Source organism: Lepidochelys kempii, chromosome 19, assembly GCF_965140265.1.
Source record: "Lepidochelys kempii isolate rLepKem1 chromosome 19, rLepKem1.hap2, whole genome shotgun sequence".
NCBI classification, from domain to species: domain Eukaryota; kingdom Metazoa; phylum Chordata; order Testudines; family Cheloniidae; genus Lepidochelys; species Lepidochelys kempii.
The window spans coordinates 14,558,653-14,582,419 of NC_133274.1; the positions used below are offsets into that span (position 1 = coordinate 14,558,653).

The 23,767-nt window shown below is 47.0% G+C and overlaps 1 protein-coding gene across 1 annotated transcript in view; it reads right to left on the reverse strand.

Moving 5' to 3' along the window:
* The window catches only part of LAPTM5 (lysosomal protein transmembrane 5), a 42,182-nt gene that overhangs the window by 15,224 nt on the left and 3,191 nt on the right, over positions 1–23,767 (reverse strand). Inside the window, exons 2-6 of the mRNA XM_073317709.1 lie at positions 13,077–13,170; positions 9,545–9,621; positions 8,614–8,742; positions 6,714–6,839; positions 3,351–3,446 (exon numbers count right to left, since the gene is read on the reverse strand). Coding sequence (XP_073173810.1) covers positions 3,351–3,446; positions 6,714–6,839; positions 8,614–8,742; positions 9,545–9,621; positions 13,077–13,170 — 522 coding nt within the window. The remainder of the gene's footprint in view (positions 1–3,350; positions 3,447–6,713; positions 6,840–8,613; positions 8,743–9,544; positions 9,622–13,076; positions 13,171–23,767) is intronic.

Consider the following 23,767-nt stretch of genomic DNA (forward strand, 5'->3'; position numbering starts at 1 on the left):
GGGGGCAGGGGGGAGAAGAGGGGAGATAGGTCCACTTCCAGGTACCTTTTGGGTTGAGACCCCCAGGGTTACAACACTGTGAAATTTTAGATGTAAACAGCTGAAAATGTGAAATTGACCAATTTTAAAACCCTCTGGCCATGAAATTGATCAAAATGGACTGTGAATTTGGTAGGGCCCTAGTCATGACCCTCTCTTCTCTCGCCAATGACCCCTTCTTCTCTTCGCTTTCCTGCACGGTATGTTCTGTTTTGGAAGAGAGCGTAGAGGACAGAGCTATTGGGCATTAATGTCAAGTTAGAAGGCGAACAGATGGCACCAGATATACAGGAACCACGATGTTTGAATGGAAGGACAATAAATGCTTGCAATGGGCCAATAGGCAAGGCAATTGAGGCAAAAAGATACTGGGTTGGCCCAGGGGGCCTTGAGATGCTTTCCTGGAGGGGAACAGTGAATTGAAACTGATGAGCTTAAATGGACCAAATGGCCTTTTTAGATCTACAATATTTCCATTTGTAACCATGATCCCCATCAATACTCTCTCCCTTGGAACTTGTCCCTTATTTGAATAGCCACGGCTGCTTCTGCATCCAGCCCTCAGTGTCAATATGCACCAGAGGAAAGTGAAGGGAATATCACAGCACCCGGATTGTGAAGCTCTAGGTGACATGTCTTTGTCAATTTCAGGGAGCAGAGTGGCATTATGCTGTCAGTCAGGAGTAGCAGAGATTCACCTGTCATTGCCATGGCGAGTGAGAGCCCCCTCAAAGGTAAATTTAATCTGAGAAGCAAATGTAACTTCCTAACAGTGAGATCAGTCAAGCTGTGAGATGCCTCACAGGGATGTGATAAAATATATTTATATCTTAGGTCCTTGTAGTCCCCTCTCTGTACCCATCTGTTGTCTCTTGTCTACGATTGTAAACTCTTTGGGCCAGGAACCATCTTTTGGTTCTTTGTTTGTACGGCACCTAGCATAATGGGCCCCTACATGCCACATGGTGATGATGATGCCAGCCATTCTCAACCTCTTACATGCAGTGACCCCCTATTACAACAGGCAAAAGTTTCAGGATTCCCCTTCGTATGGCACACATCGCGGAAATCTATTTGTGACACTACCCACCTCGTAGGGCCCACGTCTCCTCTCACTAGCACCAGAGTACCTCTATTGACTCCATTGAAGTTAATCTTGATTTGTACCAGCTGAAGTTCAACCCCAGGGTGTTTCGACTCCTCTCAAGCACAATGACTTGTTGAGCAAGTGGCCATGTTGAATTCAGTTGCTACTATCACATCCCCCAGCAAAGAAATCAGATACTCACTGGGCACCAGCCCTAGCCATGCACAACTTAAGAGTTATTCATGCCACTATGGGCCAGATCTTCACCTGGTGCAGACTGGCATAGCTCCATTGAAGTCTGGATTTTACTGGTGTAACACACACACACACTGGCATTATACTGCCCCATCTCAGAGGAGTTGAGTCACATTCACATACCCTTCTGTCTATTGTCTCCAGCACACGAGGAGGAAAGCTTTGTGGTGAAAATCCATGATATGTTGCATACCCATCTAGCTAAACATGTAGTAAATTCAAGCCGAGTTCTATTTGCCAGGGGCACTAAGCCTTCTGCTGGAATGCCCCTAGTGCTATGCCAGTCCTGCTAGTCAGACTTCTACACAGCCCTTAGGCCCCACTCCCTGCTCTGCTAATATTAAAAGATATGATGAAGTCATGTCAGAAGTGCAATCAGATAAGACATTGTGCTTCATATTGGCTAGTCTGGCTGCCTGGGAAGAATCTTAATAAAAAAAAATCTCCACTTGAAAATAGCATTTTCATTCAGGTAGCATCTGCTGGAATAGCTGGAGATGTCTGTGGTTTTCTGAAATGGTCTGAAACTAGTCAATTAAAAACCTGTTCGCTGAGCCATCAACAGATGACTAGAAAACTCCACTGCGAAAGGATTTTCTAAAAGGCCGGGGGGGTTAGGAGTGGGTGGGCTTTTAATTACATGTTAGGGCAGCCCCAGACCCCCAGCTCGGCTGGTGTGAACTGGAGTAAGCTCCACTGATGTCAGCGCAGCTACACCGATTTTAACCAGCCAAGAATCTGACCCACTGTGTACTGATGTGATTTGTTTTGGCACACAACAGCCGAACTGCCCCTCATCTTTTGTTCCCAACTCATGAATCTCCTGGAGGTTGATGTGCTGGTGTCATCTATAAAGAGTGGGGAGAGATTGAGCTTTGGAGAGGTTTTGTTTCATGTTTGCAGTCTGCAGAGGTAGGGAACAGAATCATTTGAATCTCAGACCTCTCTCCTACACTTGTCTCCAGTATCTAGGCTCTGCTTTACGTGCACAGCTCCTGTTGAGCTCAGTAAGTGCCTCTAATGGCAGGACTGGAGAGGAGGAGCAGATTCCTCATGTCTCATGAGGCAGCAAACATTTGCTTGACCTTCCTGAGAAAACCAGGCAATATAAAATCATAGAATATCAGGGTTGGAAGGGACCTCAGGAGGTCATCTAGTCCCACCCCCTGCTCAAAGCAGGACCAACACCAACTAAATCTCCCAGCCAGGGCTTTGTCAAGCCTGACCTTAAAAACCTCAAAGGAAGGAGATTCCACCACCTCCCTAGGTAACCCGTTCCAGTGCTTCACCACCCTCCGAGTGAAAAAGTTTTTCCTAATATCCAACCTAAACCTCCCCCTCTGCAACTTGAGACCATTACTCCTTGTTCTGTCATCTGATACCACTGAGAACAGCCCAGATCCCTCCTCTTTGGAACCCCCTTTCAGGTAGTTAAAAGCAGCTATCAAATCCCCCTCATTCTTCTCTTCTGCAGACTAAATAATGCCAGTTCCCTCAGCCTCTCCTCATAAGTCATGTGCTCTAGCCCCCTAATAATTTTTGTTGCCCTCCGCTGGACACTTTCCAATTTTTTCACATCCTTCTTGTAGTGTGGGGCCCAAAACTGGACACAGTACTCCAGATGAGGCCTCACCAATGTCGAATAGAGGGGAACGATCACGTCCCTCGATCTGCTGGCAATGATCCAACTTATACAGCCCAAAATGCCATGAACCTTCTTGGCAACAAGGGCACACTGTTGACTGACATCCAGCTTCTCATCCACTGTAACCACTAGGTCCTTTTCTACAGAACTGCTGCCTAGCCACTTGGTCCCTAGTCTGTAGCGGTGAATGGGATTCTTCCGTCCTAAGTGCAGGACTCTGCACTTGTCCTTGTTGAACCTCATCAGATTTCTTTTGGCCCAATCCTTTAATTTGTCTAGGTCCCTCTGTATCCTATCCCTATCCTGCAGCATATGGTGGGTTACCTTTAGGAGGAGGACAGCGATGAATGTGATGGTGAAGGTGATCATCACTTTGGCATACTCCTCGGAAGACAACGTCTCCTGGCTTGGCAGGAAGCTCTGAAAGGAAAGGGAAGTGCCCATGATAGTCATATGTCTTTATTCCAACATCAAGGGCCAGATGAAATCAGTTGACAGTTTTGGTCTGATTCCTTGGAGACACATTCCTTGTTTTCCCTGTTATCAGGGAAAACTTTCATGACTTAAAGGACCAAACATTCTGGTTCTGCTGAAGTGGGAAAGTAGTAATCCATAAGGGACAGTTTTTCATTTCCTGTTGATAACCAGGTGTCTGCCAGTGCTTCCTGGCCTGAATCGGGGCTTTGATTAACCCTGGGTGGATCCAGCCCCCACCTTTAATTGCACCCACTCTGACAGGGAAATGTGTAATGGCATCTCCATGGGCAAAATGCCTTGCTCTGATCAGCAAAGGCAGATCTCGAGCTGGTCAGAATGCCCCTCCCGCCCCAAACAGAAAATATCAACAAAAATGAAACAAAACAAAAAAATTATCTACATTTTCCATGGAAAATTTCAAGTTTTTGGGGGGTGGGGGCAGGGAGGAATCAATCCCCAACATATTTTAATCAAAAAATAAAATATTTTGGCCAAAACCAAATATTTTGATTCTGAAATGCTGCTGCAGTGCCTCCTGGGAGCTATAGTTCATGTGCCCCATGCTCCCAGTCTCTGCAATAGGCCAGGCTCCATGATCAGACTCCATCTCCCATCATGCACCTCGCTGTCCCCTCTGTGCATCAGACATAGTTCCGGTTTTGGCTGAAGTATTTCTTTTTTTGCCAAAATATTTCAGTTTTCAGATGCTCTATTTTTCAACAAAAAATTTTCTGCAGAAAGCAGACACTTTTCATGAAAAATCTAGTTTCATGAAAACCTCAATTTTCCACAGGAAAACAGTTTTGATGGAAAATTTTCAACTGGCCCGAATATTTTCACTTAATTTTAATGCATTGATTTGTTATCTAAAAGCTGATCCCAATCCATTGAAGTTAATGGCACTTAAGCTTGTGGCTAAAGTTAATCATGTTTAATTGGTTTGCTGAATAGGCTTCGACTTGGTATGTGCTTAGGTTAGAGTTGTCAGGTGTCTGGTTTTTTACTGGAATGCCTGGTTGAAAAGGGACCCTGGTGGCTCTGGTCAGTACTGCTGACCAGACCATTAAAAGTTTGGTCAGCGGCGCAGCAAGGCTAAGGCAGGCTCCCTGCCTGCCGTGGCTCCCTGCAGCTCCCAGAAGCAGCGGCCTGTCCCCGCTCTGGCTCCTATATGTAGGGGTAGCCAGGGGACTCTGCATGCTGTCCCCACCTCAAGCACCGGCTCCGCAGCTCCCATTGGCTGGGAACCACGGCCAATGGGAGCTGCGGGTGCGGCACCTGCGGACAGGGAAGTGCACAGAGCCACCTAGCCGCACTTCCATATAGGAGCCAGAAGGGGAACATGCAGCTGCTTCTGGGAGCTGCTTGAGGTAAGTGCCATCCGGAGCCTGCACCCCGACCCCGTCTTGTGCCCCAACCTGCTGCCCCAGCCCCAATCCCCCTCCCGCCCTCCGAACCCCTTGATCCCAGCCTGGATCACCCTCCTGCACCCCAAACCCCTCATCCCCAGCCCCACCCCAGAGCCTGCACCCCTAGCTGGAGCCCTCCCCACCTCCGCACCCCTCTCCCCTTCCCCATCCCGGGGTCCCCTCCTGCACCCTGAACCCTTTGGTCCCAGCCTGGAGCAGACCTCCTACACCCCAAACCCCTCATCTCCAGCCCCACACCAGAGTCTGCACTCCCAGCTGAAGCCCTCACACACTCCCACACACCGACCTCCTGCCCCAGCCTGTTGCCCCCTCCTGCATCCCAAATCCCTCATCCCTGGTCCCACACCAGAGCCCGCACCCTCAGGCAGAGACCAAACCCCCAACCCTGCACCTGAATCCCCTGCCGCAGCCTGGAGCCCCCTCAAGCACCCTGAACCCCTAATTTCTGGCCCCACCCTGGAACTCACACCTCCAGCCCTCAGCCCCCTCCTGCACCCCAAACCCCTCATCTCCAGCCCCACACCAGAGTCTGCACCCCCAGCTGGAGCCCTCACACACCCCCACACACCAACCCCCTGCCCCATCCTGGAGCCCCCTCCTGCATCCCAAATCCATCATCCCTGGTCCCACCCTGGATCCCGCACCTCCAGCCAGAGCCCTCACCGCCTCCCACATACCAACCCCTGAGCCAGCCCGGTGAAAATGAGTGAGTGAGTCAGGGTGGGGAAAGGGAGAGACAGAGGGAGGGGGGAGTGGAGTGAGCAGGGGGCATGGCCTCAGAGAAGGGGCGAGGCAGGGGTGGGGCATCAGAATAGGGGCGGGGCAAGGGTGTTCAGTTGTGTGCAAGTAGAAAGTTGGTAACCCTAGCTTAGGTGCTTTGCTGAATCAGAGCCTTAGTGAAGGTATGTCCTCAGGGAGGCCAATTCCCAGCCTCCCAGTTTTGCCGATTTAATTTGCACCCACAAAATTTGCCGCAGCAAAACGAGTTGTGCTTTTAAGAAATGATGACTGCACAAGCAAACTGTCAGGGAAGGGCACAGTGATGTTGATTAGAAAGTCCTACAGACAGAGATGAAAGTAAGCCGGTACGGTCCAAGCTGGTATAAAGCCGACCGTACTGGCAGGGGGCAGCTTCCCCGGGGCCCGGCAATTTAAATCGCTGCCAGAGCCCCGGGACTCCCCACTGCTGCTACCACTACCATGGGGCTCTGGCGGTGATTTAAAGGGCCCAGGGCTCCCGGCTGTTGCTACCCCGGACACTTTAAATTGCTGCTGGAGCCCGGGGGAAGCGATGGTGGCAGTGGCCGTGAGCCCTTTAAATTGCCTCCAGGCCACACTGAAGGGCTGGCTGGGTGAGTCTGTCCCAAGCCCCACCCCTTCCGCCCGAGGCTCCATCTAGGGTGACCAGACAGAAAGTGTGAAAAATCGGGACGGGGGTGTGGGGTTATAGGAGCCTACCTATATAAGAAAAAGACCCCAAAATCGGGACATCTGGTCATCCTAGCCCCACCCCTTCCGGTTGAGCCACCCCCTGACCTTGCTCAGGACCCCGGCCCCCCTGCATACCGGTAAGTCCCTTAGGTTACTTTCATCCCTCCCTACAGATGACCTTTGGCACTGAGCAGAGCAGAGCTGGGGGTGCTGCTCTAACAGCAAGTATTAAAGAAACATTTTTCAGAACAGAAAAAAACTGGATGAACATTTTGCTGATTTCCCTGATAGGCTAAAGCACAACATGGCACTTGTTGTCCGGGCTCATGCTTGTCGTTCATTTATTACCTACCTCTTGGTTCGCTGAGTGGAAGCTGAGATAGCCTGGGACCTCCATGTAGGAACTACAAAGTGTTAAGACATTCAGACAGAAATCCAGTAATTGCACGGCCAGGAAGGGAAACTTCGTGTGTGCTTTCTACAGAGACAAAAATGCCAGAGTGATCAAGGCTTTATTTTTGGTTAAACGAAAGAGCCATATTTGTGGGTGTTTCCTTAGCTATAAAGGGCCTGATTCTCCTTTATCCTGCACTTGGGCCTTACTCTCTTTTATGCCACAACCCCTTTATGCCACTCTGACAGTGTAAATAGACCTTCAAGTGGACTCAAGTTTAAGTGGCACTTGAAGGTGCCTTTATGCTGCTGAGGTGCTCCAGATTAAGTTATGTCTACACTGCTATCAGTATGTCAGACCTTAAGGTCTGTCTACACTGCAATCAGAGGTGTGACTGCAGCATGTGTAGACATACCCATGCTAGCTTTCATCTAGATAGCTTGGGTAACAGAGCAGGGAAGTCATGGCAGCATGCGTGTCAGCATGGGCTGTACAACACCCCCTATGCCTGGGGCCCTGGATACATACTTGATCAGTGAGCCCACGCTGCCGCAGCTTCAGTGATATTCTTATTGGAGCTAGCTAGATCAAAGCTAGCTTGGGTATGTGTTAGTCATACCTCTGACTGCCATAGAGACATACCCTGACTGCCAATGGGGAGCTGGTCCCCTGCATGATTGTTAACCCCAGTACAAAGTGGATGTAAAATGTGGTGTTTTACCCCTGTTTTGCACTAGGGCACCTGATGGCACAAGGGGGAAGGGCAATGGTGAATCAGGCCTGTCACCCATAAAAGTTTTCCGAAAAACAGTCTAGAAAGTATAGTGCAGGCCAAATTTTTTCAGACTTGGGGTGTTGGGGATGTAGGCAGGAGAGGCAGCAAAATCCATATTTAGGCACCCAATAAATGGGCTGAATTTCATGCAAAAACCCAGTTCTCAGAGTTTCTGGGCTCCTGCTGATGGGAGCTGCTGGCTTTCAACATCTCTGAAAATTGCTCCTGATTTTGATGCCTAAATATCATGTTTGATGCTTACTGTTTAGGTCTGAAGTTTGACTTTTGACCAGAGATGAAATATATGTATTTAGTTATCAATGGCATGAGAGGAGAATTCATCACTACAGTTTCCCTTTAAAGTACTCTCTAGTTCCACTGTCAGACCTCTCTCCGGTCCATCATCTTAGACACAAATGTTCCCCTGGCCAACCCTCAACCTGCTGTCACTTTGCTTTTATTACTGTAAATAAATTACATCGAGTGTGATGAATCAGGCAAGTGAGGTTATAGGAAATGTGATGAATATTAAATGAATGATTCCTGCAGTGGGGCAGAGATTCCAGTTACACAGGGTTGTAAGACTAGCAGTGGACTTTGGGGATGAAATCCTGGCTGTATTTAAACCAATGGCAAAACACCCACTGAGTTCAGTGGGGCCAGACATTCACCCCTTGTTCATATAGCGCACCAAGTATCCTGCTAGGGGTCCTATGTCAGAGTAGATCACTAGCCTATCTGCCTTAGGTATTTATATAGCCCTATCACAGTAGCTTCGGAGCAGCTCATCATCTTTTTAATGCAGTTATCCTGTGAGAGAAGGAAGTACTAGTAGCCCCAGGGTACAGGTGGGGAGCTGAGGCACAGAGAAACTAAGTGACTTGCCCAAGATGACAAAGGAAGTCTGTGGCGGAGCAGAGACTTGAACCCATGTCTCCAAAGACCCTGGTGACAATCCTAACTACTGGACTAGCCTTCCTGCTTCTCTGGGGCCTTTGTCTAGTCCATCAAGTTTAGTTTCACGTATACTGCTATATATCTGCACCCCGGCAGCCTGAAAGTGGGCTCATGCTTCTTACTTACCACATGGCTAATGGATGCAAATGACAGCATTTCAGGGACTTGAATGTAGGAACTGAAGATTGTGAAGAGGGTGAGGAGAAAATCCATGATTTGCAAAGCCAGGAATGGAATCAAGAGGCGTTCCCTATTCTGTGAGAGAGAGAGCAGGCAACTGATTATTTCTATTCAAGTGGGATTGATTAGAAAGGGCTATTATAGTGCTATTGTGCTGTTACAGCTAGAAAAAATTACACACACACACACCCCGGCAAGAAATTCCACACCTAACTCTAGATATTAGTGTGACAGGTGTGTTAGAAATCTACCTTATAGACATGAGAGCTGTTCAAAAAATAGGGTTTGTTTTTTTGTTTTTTTGCCATGGAAAATTTAGATTTTTTTATGGCAATTTGAAAGCTGAAATATTTCAATTTGGAAATTCTGCCACTTTGCTTCATGGGAATTGTAGTTCGGGGGCCTCAAGCTGCTGTTCTCCTCTCTAGGCTAAGCACCCTGGTCAGACTATATCTCCCATGATTCACCATGGTTTCTCTTATTGGAGAGGGGGGGCGGTTGCATCATGGGAGTTGCTGACTATGGTGCATTATGGGAGATGTAGTCTGACCAGCCCATATAGGAGAACAACTGCAATTCGGCACCATGGCAGCATTTCCAAATCAACAATATTTTAGGTTTCGGCTGAAATATTTCAACAAAAAATCTTAATTGTCAGTGGAAAGCAGACTCTTGGCATGAAAAAATCATTTAATTGAAAACCCAATTATCCATTAAAAATAATTTTGATGGAAAATTTCCCCCTAACCCTAGTAGGCACAGCCAGACTTTGAGCAAATTTGTGAGTGACCAGTTCAATGGGTTTGAAATTGTAAATAATCTCCCCCCCCTCCATCCCTACAAAAACAAGACTGAAAGTTATTTTAAAATGACATACCTTCACCACTCCATAAAGAAGGTAGAAGCTGACGATAAACAGCATGAAGATCAACAGGAAGCTGGTGGTGATGTCCGCTAATAAATAATAATATTAAGATCCCAATGCAACACAGAAGCATTTCAAATCATGGGCCAGAACTACTTAGTCAATCAGTGCTCAATGGAAATTTTAACTGAGTTAAAGACTGGAGGATTTGGTCCCATAAGTCAAAGCTTTTACTTCAACATAATGACTTCTCCTCAGGTGGAATTGAACGCAGGACCGTCACTGCTAAATCCAGTTGCCTCCATCCCATGAGCTAAAGAAGCACCTCTGCCATGTGCCACCAGTAGTAGGCTCTTACCTTCTATACGGAGCAGCTGCTAGCCAGGGACATGACACAGTTAACCAGGGAATTATATAAGGATATGTTGTCAGTGGAAGATAAATATTTTGCAAGGGGTGTTAAGCTGGGCAAATTGTCTCCCAAAACAAGTAGCAGAATACCCATTGCGTGGGACATTTACTTCTGTGGTGGATGAAGCACTGGAGAATAGACTATAAGGGAAAAGCCTAATACGATCTTTCCATGTCCAACTTCTGTGATTCTATGGACTGAGACTCATTCTTGGGCATTGCTATATCTGTTCTTCCCTAGACTCACTCTGCACCTGTGGTTTGTATTGCAGGGGGCTTGAATTGATAGAATCATGTCTTTTTTTCTTCCAAACACCCTCATGTGAAGGATCAAATCTGGATCCACAGTGCCAGACCTGAGTTCCTATCTACTCTGCAGAATTCTCCTTTCCATTCCCCAGGGCAGGGAGCACTTCTACAGGTGCTACAAAAGCCCACGGTGTGCGACAGTAACAACAATGTCCTCCTTTTCCTTCATAGGGGTTTCGGCTTTTGGATCCTGCCTCCCACTCACATGGGGGGATTTGGCTGGTGTGTAGTCACAGTCGCACTAGACATGCTTCCTGCCCTCTCCCAGCCCCAAACCCATGGTCTAAGCTGCCATTGAAGACCTCTGTGCATATCTGAAGAGGATAGTTCCCCCCAGCCTGTCCACTTTGCTTGGGGATTTCACTGCTGCTGGTGAAAGCTTCCCCAAATTGGTGTGTGTATCTCATGAGACTGCCCCAGTCCATGATTTATACAAACACACATGCCAGCAAATGAATAAACGTGGTCTCTCTCTCGCGCGCAGAGATACCCAGGAATTTCATGAGCAGGGAGAAGTATGTTATGAAATAAAAGTCCTTTCTCATTGCAAATGTGGTATCAACAGTGTACGCCATGGTGGTCTGATGAAGCCTATACTGGGCCTTTGCAACCATAGCAAGGGGACTAATAAAAAAACAGGTTTTGTTTGCCAAATGTGTGTTTTGATTAACTTCTGGCCACATCAGAGCTAGTGTGCTGAATGCAGCTAGAAGGGACTTTGAATGACTCCTAATGTTCCCATTGAATGCAAAGAGGCCTGTTTCTATTTTATGGCCCAATAAACTGGCGGGAGAGGGGGGGGGGAATGCAGGCAGGGCTCGTAAACTGTGGTTTTAATAGTCACATTTGCTGATTGCTGGAGATGGATATTTAGGTTGTTGGGCTGTTGATACACTGCAGAGTGCTGCTTCTGAACAGCTGGGTTCAAGGGCAGGACAGGATTGGCAAGAGAAATAAACCTAACGGTCCTTCAAGCGTGTTCTGCCTCCAGTGCAGGGGGTTCTGGTCCATATGACAAAAGCTGCACGCACACTGTTTTCCTGAATAGCTCTGCTGCTTCCCCTGAATGAGTCCATCAAGATTGTGATGACAACTCCTAGTCATTATTACTGCAGTCATACATTTTTATATATGAATTAAAACAAAAACAAAGGAAATTAAGCCACCACAAATGGAATTAAGGCGTGTTAGAGGTCTGGCCTTTCCATGCGGCACAAAGACCAAATAAAGATGCAACTCCCATTGAAAGTCAATGAGATCTGGACACCTAACGCCTTTGAAAATCTCCCATGTGGGTTAAAATTGTCGCTCAGCTCTTTTCTTCCACTATTGTTTGTTTTACATTTCTGTAGTGCATGATATCACACAGTAGAAATGTGCAAGTTGTTGCTGCAAAGCTTTTGAGAACGATAATGAAATTAAAAGTTTAAATACAAATGTGTGCACTTTTAGTGCACATGGGAAAGCAAAAGCTGAAGGGGTGTAAATTGACTCACAGGAAATGGTAAAGAGTTTCACAACATTCTAGGGTATTATTAACACACTCCACTCTGGTGCAATTTACACACAGAACAAAAGGCGTTGAGGACGAGTGAGAGAACCAGTTTTTTTTGTGGGGGGTGGATGAATTTCCCAAATCTTCTTCCATTTCTGTATTTGAATTCAAGCTGAGCATTTTGCAGTGTTTAAACACATTGTTTTCACTTCTAATTTCTGGAACTATAAAAGTTCCTCTTTGTGGTATTTCCAGTCTGACCAGAAAAAAAAATGCCAGCAATCTCATGAATAGACCTCTGTGAAATATTTGTGATGCACCTTCAAATGCAAGCGTTCGGGATTTCATTGGAAATTTGCAAAATACTGCAACTTTGGGAGGCGAGTGGGTAGAGGGAATATATGCCAAATTTGGCCTTTTTAATTTTGTTTTGTTAAAAAATAGTACTGTTTTCACACAAAATCATTCTGTTTTTAAGCAGAAATCTCAAGGTTTGTGAAATGCAATGTCTCGCTTGGATAACAATTTATTTTTGTATGGAAACTTCATGATCATTTGACATCTTCCCTGCTGCTAAAACTGGCCATTTAATTCAGGGTTGGTAAAATGTGAAATGTATTGTCACTAAATGATTTTTTTTTTCAAAAAATTTTTGGAAACAAATCATCATTTTTATACATCACTACTTGTGGGAACATTTTATATTTGACAGCGGTTCAAAAATGTTGCTAAGCAGCATATACATTTATGTGTACAACGCCTATAGACATGCCAGGTAGCACTGGTTGAAAAAAATAAAAACAAAATTGTGGGACTTTTCTACTAGTTATTCAAATTTCATTTCCCGCCCCCCACCCCCACCCCCCGAAATGTTAACATTATAGATCTGGATCATTGAAAAATTTCAATCAGCTCTGTAGCTAATAAAAAACTGATAAAAATTGGTCTTGTTTTGATCAAAAATTGCATTTTTGCAGAAAAACATCACTGAAAATTTGAAATTCAGAAAAATTTCACCTATTTCAGGGCTGTTATGAGATTTAATCAATTAATATTAGCCAGGGGCTTTGAGATCTGTGGTTGGAAAGCTCTCTCCCAGTATACAAAAAAAACAGAGGATTATTATTATTTACTCCCTAATTTATGTATCTGTTTTAGGTCGGATCTGGGTCTGAAGTTTTCAGCTCTTGCCCCTCAGTTCTAAACTGCAGCATCTGACAACTGGTTTGAAGAAGATTTGGAGAAGAAACAACCTTGGATTGAATGCACCCTCTCAAACGCAGCCCTCTCAGCTTCTCCTCTGGCTTCTCTTCCATCTACTGAACCTACCAATTATGTAGTAATCCTTGTCCAGGACTTTGCAGTAGCCTTTCCCAGTAGCCACCTCCATCGAGTACTCAATCAAGAGCAGTATGCTCATGACCTAGAAGAGCAAAACAGAGGAGATGGTTATGCAGGCAGCCTGCCAATTTCTTATCAACCAGTTTCCAGAGATCACTACTGCTTGGAATTCCTACTGCACAACCCGCCTCAGAGTCTCCAAGTGCCATACAAACGTTAATGGATTGAAACTGCTCTCATTACCACTACAAAAGTTATTTTTCCTCCCTTGGTACCCTGCTGTTAATTGAATTGTCTCGTTAGACTGACCTCACACTTGGTAAGGCAACTCCCATCTTTTCATGTATTTATACCTACTCCTGTATTTTCCACTCCATGCATCAGATGAAGTGGGTTCTAGCCCATGAAAGCTTACGCCCAAATAAATTTGTTAGTCTCTAAGGTGCCACAAGGACTTCTCGTTGTTTTTGCTGAAACTGCTCTGTGAGAGACTGAGGGGAAACCGAGGCACAGACCGATGGGACCTCCCCAAGGTCACAGACAGAATTTGTGGGAGAGCAAGGGAAAGAACTCAGTCAGCCCCGGTCCTGTGCTTTCACCATAACACTCTGCTTCTTCCTCAACCCCCTTGTAGGCTCTGTGGTGAGGAATTTATTTCAAACATCAAAGATTGTTGATGTTCAAAAGAGCTTGGTGCTCATGTAGGCCTAAAGAGAAGGGGGTGGATTTTCCAAAGAGCTCAGCTCAATTTAGGGTTACCACCTTTGAAATGCAAAAAACCCCCATCCAACACCCCCCACCCAAGGCAACTCCTCAACCCCCACCCCTTCAACAGCCACTTACAGTATCTAGAGAGATAACACAGATAGATAAGATTGGCAACATAGCACTTCTCCACCCTGTCCTGTGACTCAAACCTTGTCGCACACAGGGTACACCGCGTGCATGTTGCTGGGCAGACAGCTGCTGTATTTTCAACAGTTTTGATCTGTTATTGCTTAAACTGCGTTAGTGAGAACAGCAGACACAGAAACTTTTAACATTAGATAACAACACTGTGATGCAAATCTTTAGACCCATGTAAAAAAACTCCTGGCAGATTAAATTATTTTTCCGGCAACTGGCAAATCTATAAAAAGAAACCCGGCCAAGCCGGTCAAATACTGACCAGGTAGTAACCCTAATCACTATGGGAGCTGCTGGGGGCTGAGAACTTTGACAGTACCCTCCGAGTGATGGTTGCCGCCTGTAGGGCTGGCCAGAGAACAACAAGAATATGGAGGCTTTGGAATTTGTTTTTGTTCTGATGTGGAGCGAAAATGAGGCCTTTGGGATTCTGGCATGAAAAAACACAGGTGAGACAACCCCTAGAACAGCCTGGTGGGTGAGGCACTCAAATGGGATGTAGGAGAGGCAGGTCTGAGTCCTTGCTTCAAATCAGTCAGAGCAGGGACGTGAACTGCGGTCCTCCACATCCCAAGAGATGCTCAACCTGATAATAGCCATCGTAAACTGCAGAAGGAATTTCCAGATTAAACTACATGGAAATAAATGTAGCCTTGCTACCAGCCCCTTACTACACCTGGTGTGGCAGAGAGTTAATGTCCTGCAGTCAGTCCAGAGCTGCATCCCACTACAGATTGATAATGTACAGACATTACATACAGCAGGTGTCTGGGATATCAGACTCCCTCTGGGAAGAGAGTATTTTTACTTGTGGGCTGGCAGTATCATAAAATGAGGACCACAGCAGAGCTCCAGCTGATAAAGCATAAATAAATCACCATTATTTCTTACTGGTTTGGTGCTTTACTGAAACTTTCAACACCACTGGGTGGAAAAATAGGCTCCCCTTTTAGCCCACTGCTCTTCCTGCCTTTTGTTTCTCTTCCTTCCTTTGTTTCTCTCCCCCAGTCCTGTCGTATTTCTCCTTCTTTCTTCTCTCTGCATTTCCTTCTCTGTAGCGACACCCGGCCCATGCAGATTTCACTGCCGTGCCCTTTCCTCACACCGTTGCCAAAAGGTCAGCCAGGACATAGTTCGGGTGACATTTAAAGAGCCATCATTAGCTTTCAGAGATAACACCCCAATAGGACCAATGAGGGAGCAGTTGAGTTGACACCTCACAGAGGCATTGCTTCAGGCTGCCTGCAGACTCAGGAAGGAAGTGCCACATTGCTTACCCTTGGAAGGTTTCCTTCACATTCATCAGGGTGAGTAACTTGATGAGGGGGCTGGGCTTTCTTAAAATAGAAATTTAGATTCTGCAGAATTTGAATATGCGGCATGAGCTCCATAAATAGGACTCAGCCTGTAGCCCATACCTGTACAAACCCTGGTGCATGTCGTATGTGGACATTGGGGGCCACGCTTGTATGTTCTGAGCCATGCATGTACATTGCGTTATATGCCATGAGCGTACACTGTATATTATGGATTCCAGTTAATAAATTACCTCCTGTTTCTCTGTAGCCATCTTGCTATTACTCGCCCAGCTCCTTTGTTATTGGATCTCCCTGCAGCCACTCTGTTCATCTGAAAAAACTGCTTGAGATTTTGAAGACTTTCCCATTCTGCACTGGGGCAAAACGGAGACCTTTCCAAAAATGGCAGGGAAACAGAGCAAGAGATCCACCCCAGAATGGCTTTGTGGGTGGGGCGGTCACTTGGAACATGGGAGGCCAGAGTCAAGTCCAGCATTCGGAGGGAGAAACTTGCACTCTGCTCTTTCACAGACCCAGGGAGCACCTTAACCACTGAGCTAGCAAATCTCTCTCTGGCCCACTGCATATTGTGGAACAGCTCCAACAGGAGATCTTGAGAAAGCAAGACAGAGACTGACTCTTGCTCAGGCACTCACTGGAGATGTGGGACCCCTGGATTCAAGTCCCTGTTCAAATCAGGCAGTGCAGGAAAATGAATCCAGGTCACCCCTACTCCGTGTGAGTCCCATAGGCCTCCAGGCAATTAGCAATTTGTGGGGGCACTCTCTGGTTTTGACTAGAAAATTCCATTCCTCATGGGGGAAAGTTTTGTCCAAATTGACCCTTTCCCACAAAATGTTTCGGTTTGGATGAATGAGATAGAAAAAACATTTTGTTGAAAAATTCCTGACCATCTCTACCCATAGCAGGACTCAGTGGTGTCCCCAGAAGCTCCAATGTTCTGCGATACTCCTGGTGCCACAGGCAGCACTGGAGGGACATACTACTTAAACTACTAGGTTCACAAGGCATCAGCGAGTGCTGAAGTGTTGTCAAGAAGAAGCCTATGAGATAGGCCGTGAGCTCAGCCAGACTTCACAGATCTCTCTGCAGAGCTGATCATGAGATAACGGACCCTATGACAGGCACAGGAAGTATGATCATATCCCCCACAAGATAAATAACTGCATACATTCTATCTGGCTCAAACAGCTTCTCAGAGTATTTTGGGAAAGTAGCCTGAAAAATGATGCGGAAGATGACGGACAGGAATAGCTGTGGTTTGTACTTGTGTTTGCAATGGGTGCATACAGGAAACAACCCTGAAAGTAGCAAACAGAGAAGCGATCAAGCCTAGAGCTGTGTGTCTAACTGAGCAGAAGAAAAATTACTCTTATCTGTAATATGATAGCACCTGGAGACTCCAAACAAGCTCAGGACCCTGTTTTACTATGCTGTATATAGTAAGAGACGATTCCTGCCCTGAAGAGCTCACAATCTAAATACACCAGGCAAAGAGTGGGAGAAAAGGAGGATTATTGTCTCCACTTTGGAAATGGGGAATGGAGGCTCAAAGAAACTAAGTGGCTTGCCCCGAGATCACACAAGAAGCCTGTGACAGAGACAGGAATCGATCTCATATTCCCTAAGTCTCAACTGGTGTGAATGCAAGAAAAACAGGATATATATTTATACGTGGAAGAAAGAATCCTATGTAGATGACACCCATTTGTTTTCTCCTGGTCTATCACATAGATACATCCGTCTGTACTGTGCAATATCCCTGAAGTTGTGAGTTCAATCCTTGAGGGGACCATTTAGGGATCTGGGGCAAAAATTGGGGATTGGTCCTGCTTTGAGCAGAGGGTTGGACTAGATGACCTCCTGAGGTCCCTTCCAACCCTGATATTCTATGATTCTATGAAGTGCGAACATTACATGCTACTTTTTCTGTGTGGGAACGAACTTTGCAACTTTGTTGGGAGGTGTTTGAGGATGGAAGAGCTGCTCAGAGCTTTCTCTTACCTTGTTGCTGCTGCGAAGTCAATGCCTCAAGTGCTATTGTGGGGAACAGAAGAGGAAATGACTTTTTTAGGTTTCTGTGCAACAGAAACTCAAGTGAAACAGTGGATCCGAAGCCACTGAACATTAGGGGAGTTCACTTTTGGTTGAAGAACTGAATTTTGCAAATAGGCTGAACTGTGGGGTCATCAAATCCAAATGGACATGAACTCTAGTTCCCAGTTGGATTCAAAATTGAATCAGGGTCTGGATCTGAACTTCACAATGCAGGCTCATCACTAATTTCTATAAAAAGGGGGAATTCTGCAGTAAGAGGTCCAGGTTGTCCTCTCATTCCCTATGGCATGAATCAGGAGTAACTGCTGATGTAGCCGAAGGTATATTGGTGTAAAGCCAAGTGTATGTCAGAGGAGAATCCCGTCTTGCTAAACTGGAAGATTAAGAGCTTGTTTCTCATTACTTTAAAGCCCCTTTATGCTGCCAGAATAGAGCTTCATGGAATCCAATGCCAGAAAGGATCCGTTGTGATCATATAGTCTGAGGCTATCCTGGATGATCACAATGGTCCCTTCTGGCTTCGGAATCTATACTCAGCCCCCTTTACCCTGCTCTGGAAGTCTAAAGTGGCCTTAATGCAGCAGTTCTCAAACGTCATTGCACCACGACCCCCTTCTGACAACAAAAATTACTACACGACCCTGGGAGGGGGGACCGAAGCCTGAACCAAAGCCTGATTCCTGCTTCACTGAATGTGTAGGGCAAAGCCAAAGCCTTAGTCCCAGCAGGGAGCCTGTAACCTGAGCCCTGTTACCCTAGGCTGAAGCCCTCAGGCTTTGGCAACAGGCGGTGGGATTTGGGCTTCAGCTTCAGCCCGGGTGGTGGGACTCAGACTTCGACTCTGGTCTTGGGCCCCAGCAAGTCTAAGCCAGCCCTGGCAACGCCATTAAAATGGGGCCACAACCCACTTTGGGGTCCTGATCCACAGTCTGAGAACTGCTACTTTAATGTAATGAGAATCAAGCCCTTAATCTTTCAGTTTAGTGAGGCATGATTCTCCTATAGCCCAAGCACTGTGATACGTAGCATACCAATGATGTTGAAGCCACCTGCTTTATTCCCTTCTTATTTCCCCCTTGTGGGTTGCTTTGATGGAGACACCACTGCTGGGGGAGGTGGGGAAGTTTTCTCCAAGAGGTGGGTCCTGCATTTGGATCTGCACATAGATAAGGTCATGCTTGCTCTAATGTCTAATGAGCCACAACCCATGCCTACGAGTACCACAGCCATAGGCAGAGACTGAATCTGGGAAACGTAGGCACCAAAAAGCGATGCCACTGCTCCTTGAGCTAAAGAACTTCCCTAAGGGAAAACAAGAGGCAGGTGGTAGGCCTAGCATATTACTGTGCAGCGCATGGTCCAGAACCCACAGCTTTGGGGCACCAATCACCACAGTGAAGGGTGTTATTGGGGAATCTAGAAAGACAGAGTACCTGTCTCCCGGGCTTGTACTCAGCTGTGTCCTCTATGAGCTCCCACTCTTGCTCATGTTTCCAGCATCCGTGAGTGTTTCTGCATCAGCAATTTCGAGAAGCAGCACAGATGACAAAGCAAGCGGTGAGATTTCACATGGAAAAGCCATAGGGAATAAGGAAGCATCTGTAAGAGAAGCAGCTGAAACCGCTGTATAGGTGTGGCTCTGTCACACGGCCTACTCTCACAGCATTGTAACAGCATGTGCATGGGAGGGTCTGGGGGCAGGGGAGCAGCCCCTCAGAAAAGCTGGGGAAATATTGGGAAAATTGTTACAAAAATTAAAGAAGAGAAGAAAGAGCCACATGCAGCCTGTGCTGGGGAGGAATCAACAAAGCCCCCGAAGAATAAAGAAATGTCCTATTATGATGATAGGCCCCCATGTGTTACATGCTGTGCAAACACATTGTAAGAAACAGTCCCGACCTTAAAGAGCTCACTATTTTGGCCATTGGGATTGGAGACACAGAGAAATTAAGGGTCTTAGCTAAGGAGTCAGTAGTGAAGCAGGGCACTATATCAAGATCACCTCCAGTGGAGACCAGCATGTTAACCGCAAGCCCAACCTTCCGCTCTAGGCCTTGCTTTTCCTTCATTAATTACTCTTGGAGAAAATAAGCCACAAAGGCAGCTTGAGAGCTTCCATTTCATATGGACTGGCTTTAGCTTTCAGGGAATGCAAGAGCTTTCACCATGGAGGGCAACTAGAAGCTGGAAGGTTGAATGGATGGAAGCTGGAGATGGGAGCCGTGAATGGGTTCCAGCAGCCAGAGGGAGCTTTATCTGGGACCAGGACCTACACTTGAGTTGCATCCCTACTATAGCAGCGGAAGCTACCAGCGAATCTAGATAGAGTGCATGCCTGCACATAGTTTTTTCTGTCATGCCCACCTCAGGATGTGCTGGAGGGGACAGTTTCTGGTGGTGGGGATGCAGGTCCAGCAGATAGAAGGGGCGCCAGCAGCAGGAAGTATTCTGGCTGGGCATGGGGATTGGAAGACGGTTTGGGGAGGAAAGGGGAATCAGCAGCTGATGGGAGGGTTGGGGCGCTTTAGAGGGAGGGAGGTTGCTGAAGTGATTTGGTTTTAACATTCAGTTCCTTGGTGCAATTTTAAGGGTGAAGGCTCCCTTGATACTGCCATGGACCTCATCCCTGTCGCATCTGAGTGCCTCAGAACGCCCTCAGGAGGCAGAGCAGTGCTGTTACCCCCACTGTACAGATGGGGAATTGGGGCAGAGAGAGAGAGAGAGAGAGAGAGAGTGATTTGCCCACAGGAAATCTGTGCCAGAGCACTGAACTGCACCCACATCTCCAGAGTCCCAGGCTAGCTCCTTAATCATGGGCCCATCCTTCCCTCCTAGACAGAACCTGGGCAATATTTCTTTTCACTAGCCCAACTTCCCCATCACCCTCACTCTCCCTACACACACACCCTGCTCAGGTGGGTAATGAAAAACCTCCCTCCACAGACTAACATGCAGGGGTCCAGGTGCCAATGAATCCCAGCAGTGTGTAGAAAGCGATAGTATGCCTGGCTCGGCTGCTGGTGTCAGATAACTCGAGCCTGTGCTTCCCGGGGGAATTAACACATCTGTGCTTCTTTTTAAAACAAACCGTGAATCTCTGTGCTAAGCACCATGGCCTCTGTTCAGCATGTGTTAATCCCGGGCCTGGGCTCTGTCTCACATTCCCTACATCTTCCCATTCATTGGAGAACATCCACAATTTATTTCCACAGTCTGTGGAGAGCTCAGCAATGAGACAAATCTAATTTACAGGAGTACAAGACACTGCCACAAAGCCTCAGCGCTGGTGTTTGATGGCGTTACTATCACCAAGCATCACTGGAATTCATCGCGGGGATCCACAGCAATAATTTTTACTGATATTGATTCAGCAAATCATCCAAGTACTGTACCTGCCAGGCTATAAATCCTCTTTCCCTTTTCCCTGTGCCTGGCTGCAGACATACGATGAAAAATGCAGGAAAGAAAAAAAGATCTGCGCTCATATTTTACCTTTTAAAGTGCTGATGCGAGACAGCCTTCTCTGCAATGAGACAGCATTAAGTGTGAAAGAGACACACCGTGACAGAGCTGTCGGTGCAGACAAACTAGGGATGGGATGGGATCACTGCGCTGTGTACTCTTACGTTGTGGATTGATTGGCATCCTATAAGTGACCACAGATAGAGAAATAAATGGATGGCCATAGAGAGAAAGATAGACAGACAAGGTGGGGATGGAAATATGTTTTATTGGACCAGCTTTGTTGGTGGAAGAAGTAAGTTTTCGAACTTCACAGAGCTGTTCCTCAGGTCTGGAGAAGGAAAAGATAGATAGCTAGATAGCTAGATAGATAGCAGGGGTGGATGAGGATAGATAGATAGATAGATAGATAGATAGATAGATAGATAGATAGATAGATAGATAGATAGTGTGACAGGGTCAGGCCAGATGGCTACAGGAGAGTAATCCTATTGGGATCCGGGAAATGGGCGGGCGAAGCCCGTCCACTGCTAAAGGATCCCCCCCCCCAGCCTAAGAGGGGGATCCACAGGACCTAGATACCAAAGCAATCTGGGGGACAATTAATGAAATAACAGGGACAGCAGTGTGGTCAAAGGGTCAAATGAAGGGAACCAGACAGGGACACCGAGCAGAGAACCCCGGACAGTGCCCACTGCTCCTCAAAGGCATCAAGGGAGTTAGTGGATGCTGCCCAGAGGAACTCTGCCCGGATACGTGAACGGACCGAGGATCAGAAATAGGCCCCACAGTCACAGGAGACTCCATCGGCCAACCTCCTCACTCTGTATGTGTATACACACACTCCTGTGTATATAGTTGGTCATTTTAGCTAGGGTCAGGAGGAGGTTGACCAGGAGATCTCGTGACTTTGTGGGGCCACGGATAGAGAGTGTCGGGCTCAACGGGTAGTGATCAATGGCTCCATGTCTAGTTGGCAGCCGGTATCGAGTGGAGTGCCCAAGGGGTCGGTCCTGGGGCCGGTTTTGTTCAATATCTTCAGAAATGATCTGGAGGATGGTGTGGATTGCACTCTCAGCAAATTTGCAGATGATACTAAACTGGGAGGAGTGGTAGATATGCTGGAGGGGAGGGATAGGATACAGAAGGACCTAGACAAATTGGAGGATTGGGCCAAAAGAAATCTGATGAGGTTCAATAAGGATAAGTGCAGGGTCCTGCACTTAGGACGGAAGAACCCAATGCACAGCTACAGACTAGGGACCGAATGGCTAGGCAGCAGTTCTGTGGAAAAGGACCTAGGGGTGACAGTGGACGAGAAGCTCAATATGAGTCAGCAGTGTGCCCTTGTTGCCAAGAAGGCCAATGGCATTTTGGGATGTATAAGTAGGGGCATTGCCAGCAGATCGAGGGACGTGATCGTTCCCCTCTATTTGACATTGGTGAGGCCTCATCTGGAGTACTGTGTCCAGTTTTGGGCCCCACACTTCAAGAAGGATGTGGATAAATTGGAGAGAGTCCAGCGAAGGGCAACAAAAATGATTAGGGGTCTAGAACACATGACTTATGAGGAGAGGCTGAGGGAGCTGGGATTGTTTAGCCTGCAGAAGAGAAGAATGAGGGGGGATTTGATAGCTGCTTTCAACTACCTGGAAGGGGGTTCCAAAGAGGATGGCTCTAGACTGTTCTCAATGGTAGCAGATGACAGAACGAGGAGTAATGGTCTTAAGTTGCAGTGGGGGAGGTTTAGATTGGATATTAGGAAAAACTTTTTCACTAAGAGGGTGGTGAAACACTGGAATGCGTTACCTAGGGAGGTGGTAGAATCTCCTTCCTTAGAGGTTTTTAAGGTCAGGCTTGACAAAGCCCTGGCTGGGATGATTTAACTGGGAATTGGTCCTGCTTCGAGCAGGGGGTTGGACTAGATGACCTTCTGGGGTCCCTTCCAACCCTGATATTCTATGATTCTATGAAATAAGAAGGCGAGGGGAAAATTGCAACCAAAAACGTAATAAAATATTTGTGAGGAGCTGGAATAGGGGCTGCAGCATGGCACACTCCAGATATATGTATGCCAAGGTTTCCCTCACGCCGCAAAAGGGGCAGGTGTCTGGGATAAAGGTGAACCGCGCCAAGAACACGCCCATGCTCACGGCTCCGTGAAGGAGCCGCCAACTGATATCCCCAGCGGGCCTCGGGACCAAGGTGGAATATAGGCTGCCCCACATGCTACAGGAGAGTAATAGAAGGCAGATATATTAGCCCCAGGCTAAGTAGGTCCCTTTTCCCTGGGTAAGGTAACAGGGAAGGTTCCAGAACAATCAGGAACCTCCCGGAGACAATTAAGACAGGCTGACACCTGCAGCCAATCAAGAAGCTGCTAGAATCAATTAAAACAGGCTAATTAGGGCACCTGGGTTTTAAAAAGGAGCTCACTTCAGTTTGTGGTGTGCGTGTGAGGAGCTGGGAGCAAGAGGCACTAGGAGCTGAGAGTGAGAACGCGGACTGTTGGAGGACTGAGATGTACAAGCATCATCAGACACCAGGAGGAAGGTCCTGTGGTGAGGATAAAGAAGGTGTTGGGAGGAGGCCATGGGGAAGTAGCCCAGGGAGCTGTAGCTGTCACACAGCTGTTCCAGGAGGCACTCCAGACAGCTGCATTCCACAGGGCCCTGGGCTGGAACCTGGAGTAGAGGGCAGGCCCGGGTTCCCCCCAAATCCTCCCAACTCCTGGTCAGACACAGGAGGAGTCGACCTGGACTGTGAATTCAGAAAAACGGCCAAGCTGAGGGCTGCCGTGAAGCTCCAAGGCGAGCAAATCCGCCAATAAGCGCGAGACCCACCAAGGTAGAGCAGGAACTTTGTCACAATAGATAGATAGATAGATAGATAGATAGATAGATAGATAGATAGATAGATAGATAGATAGATAGA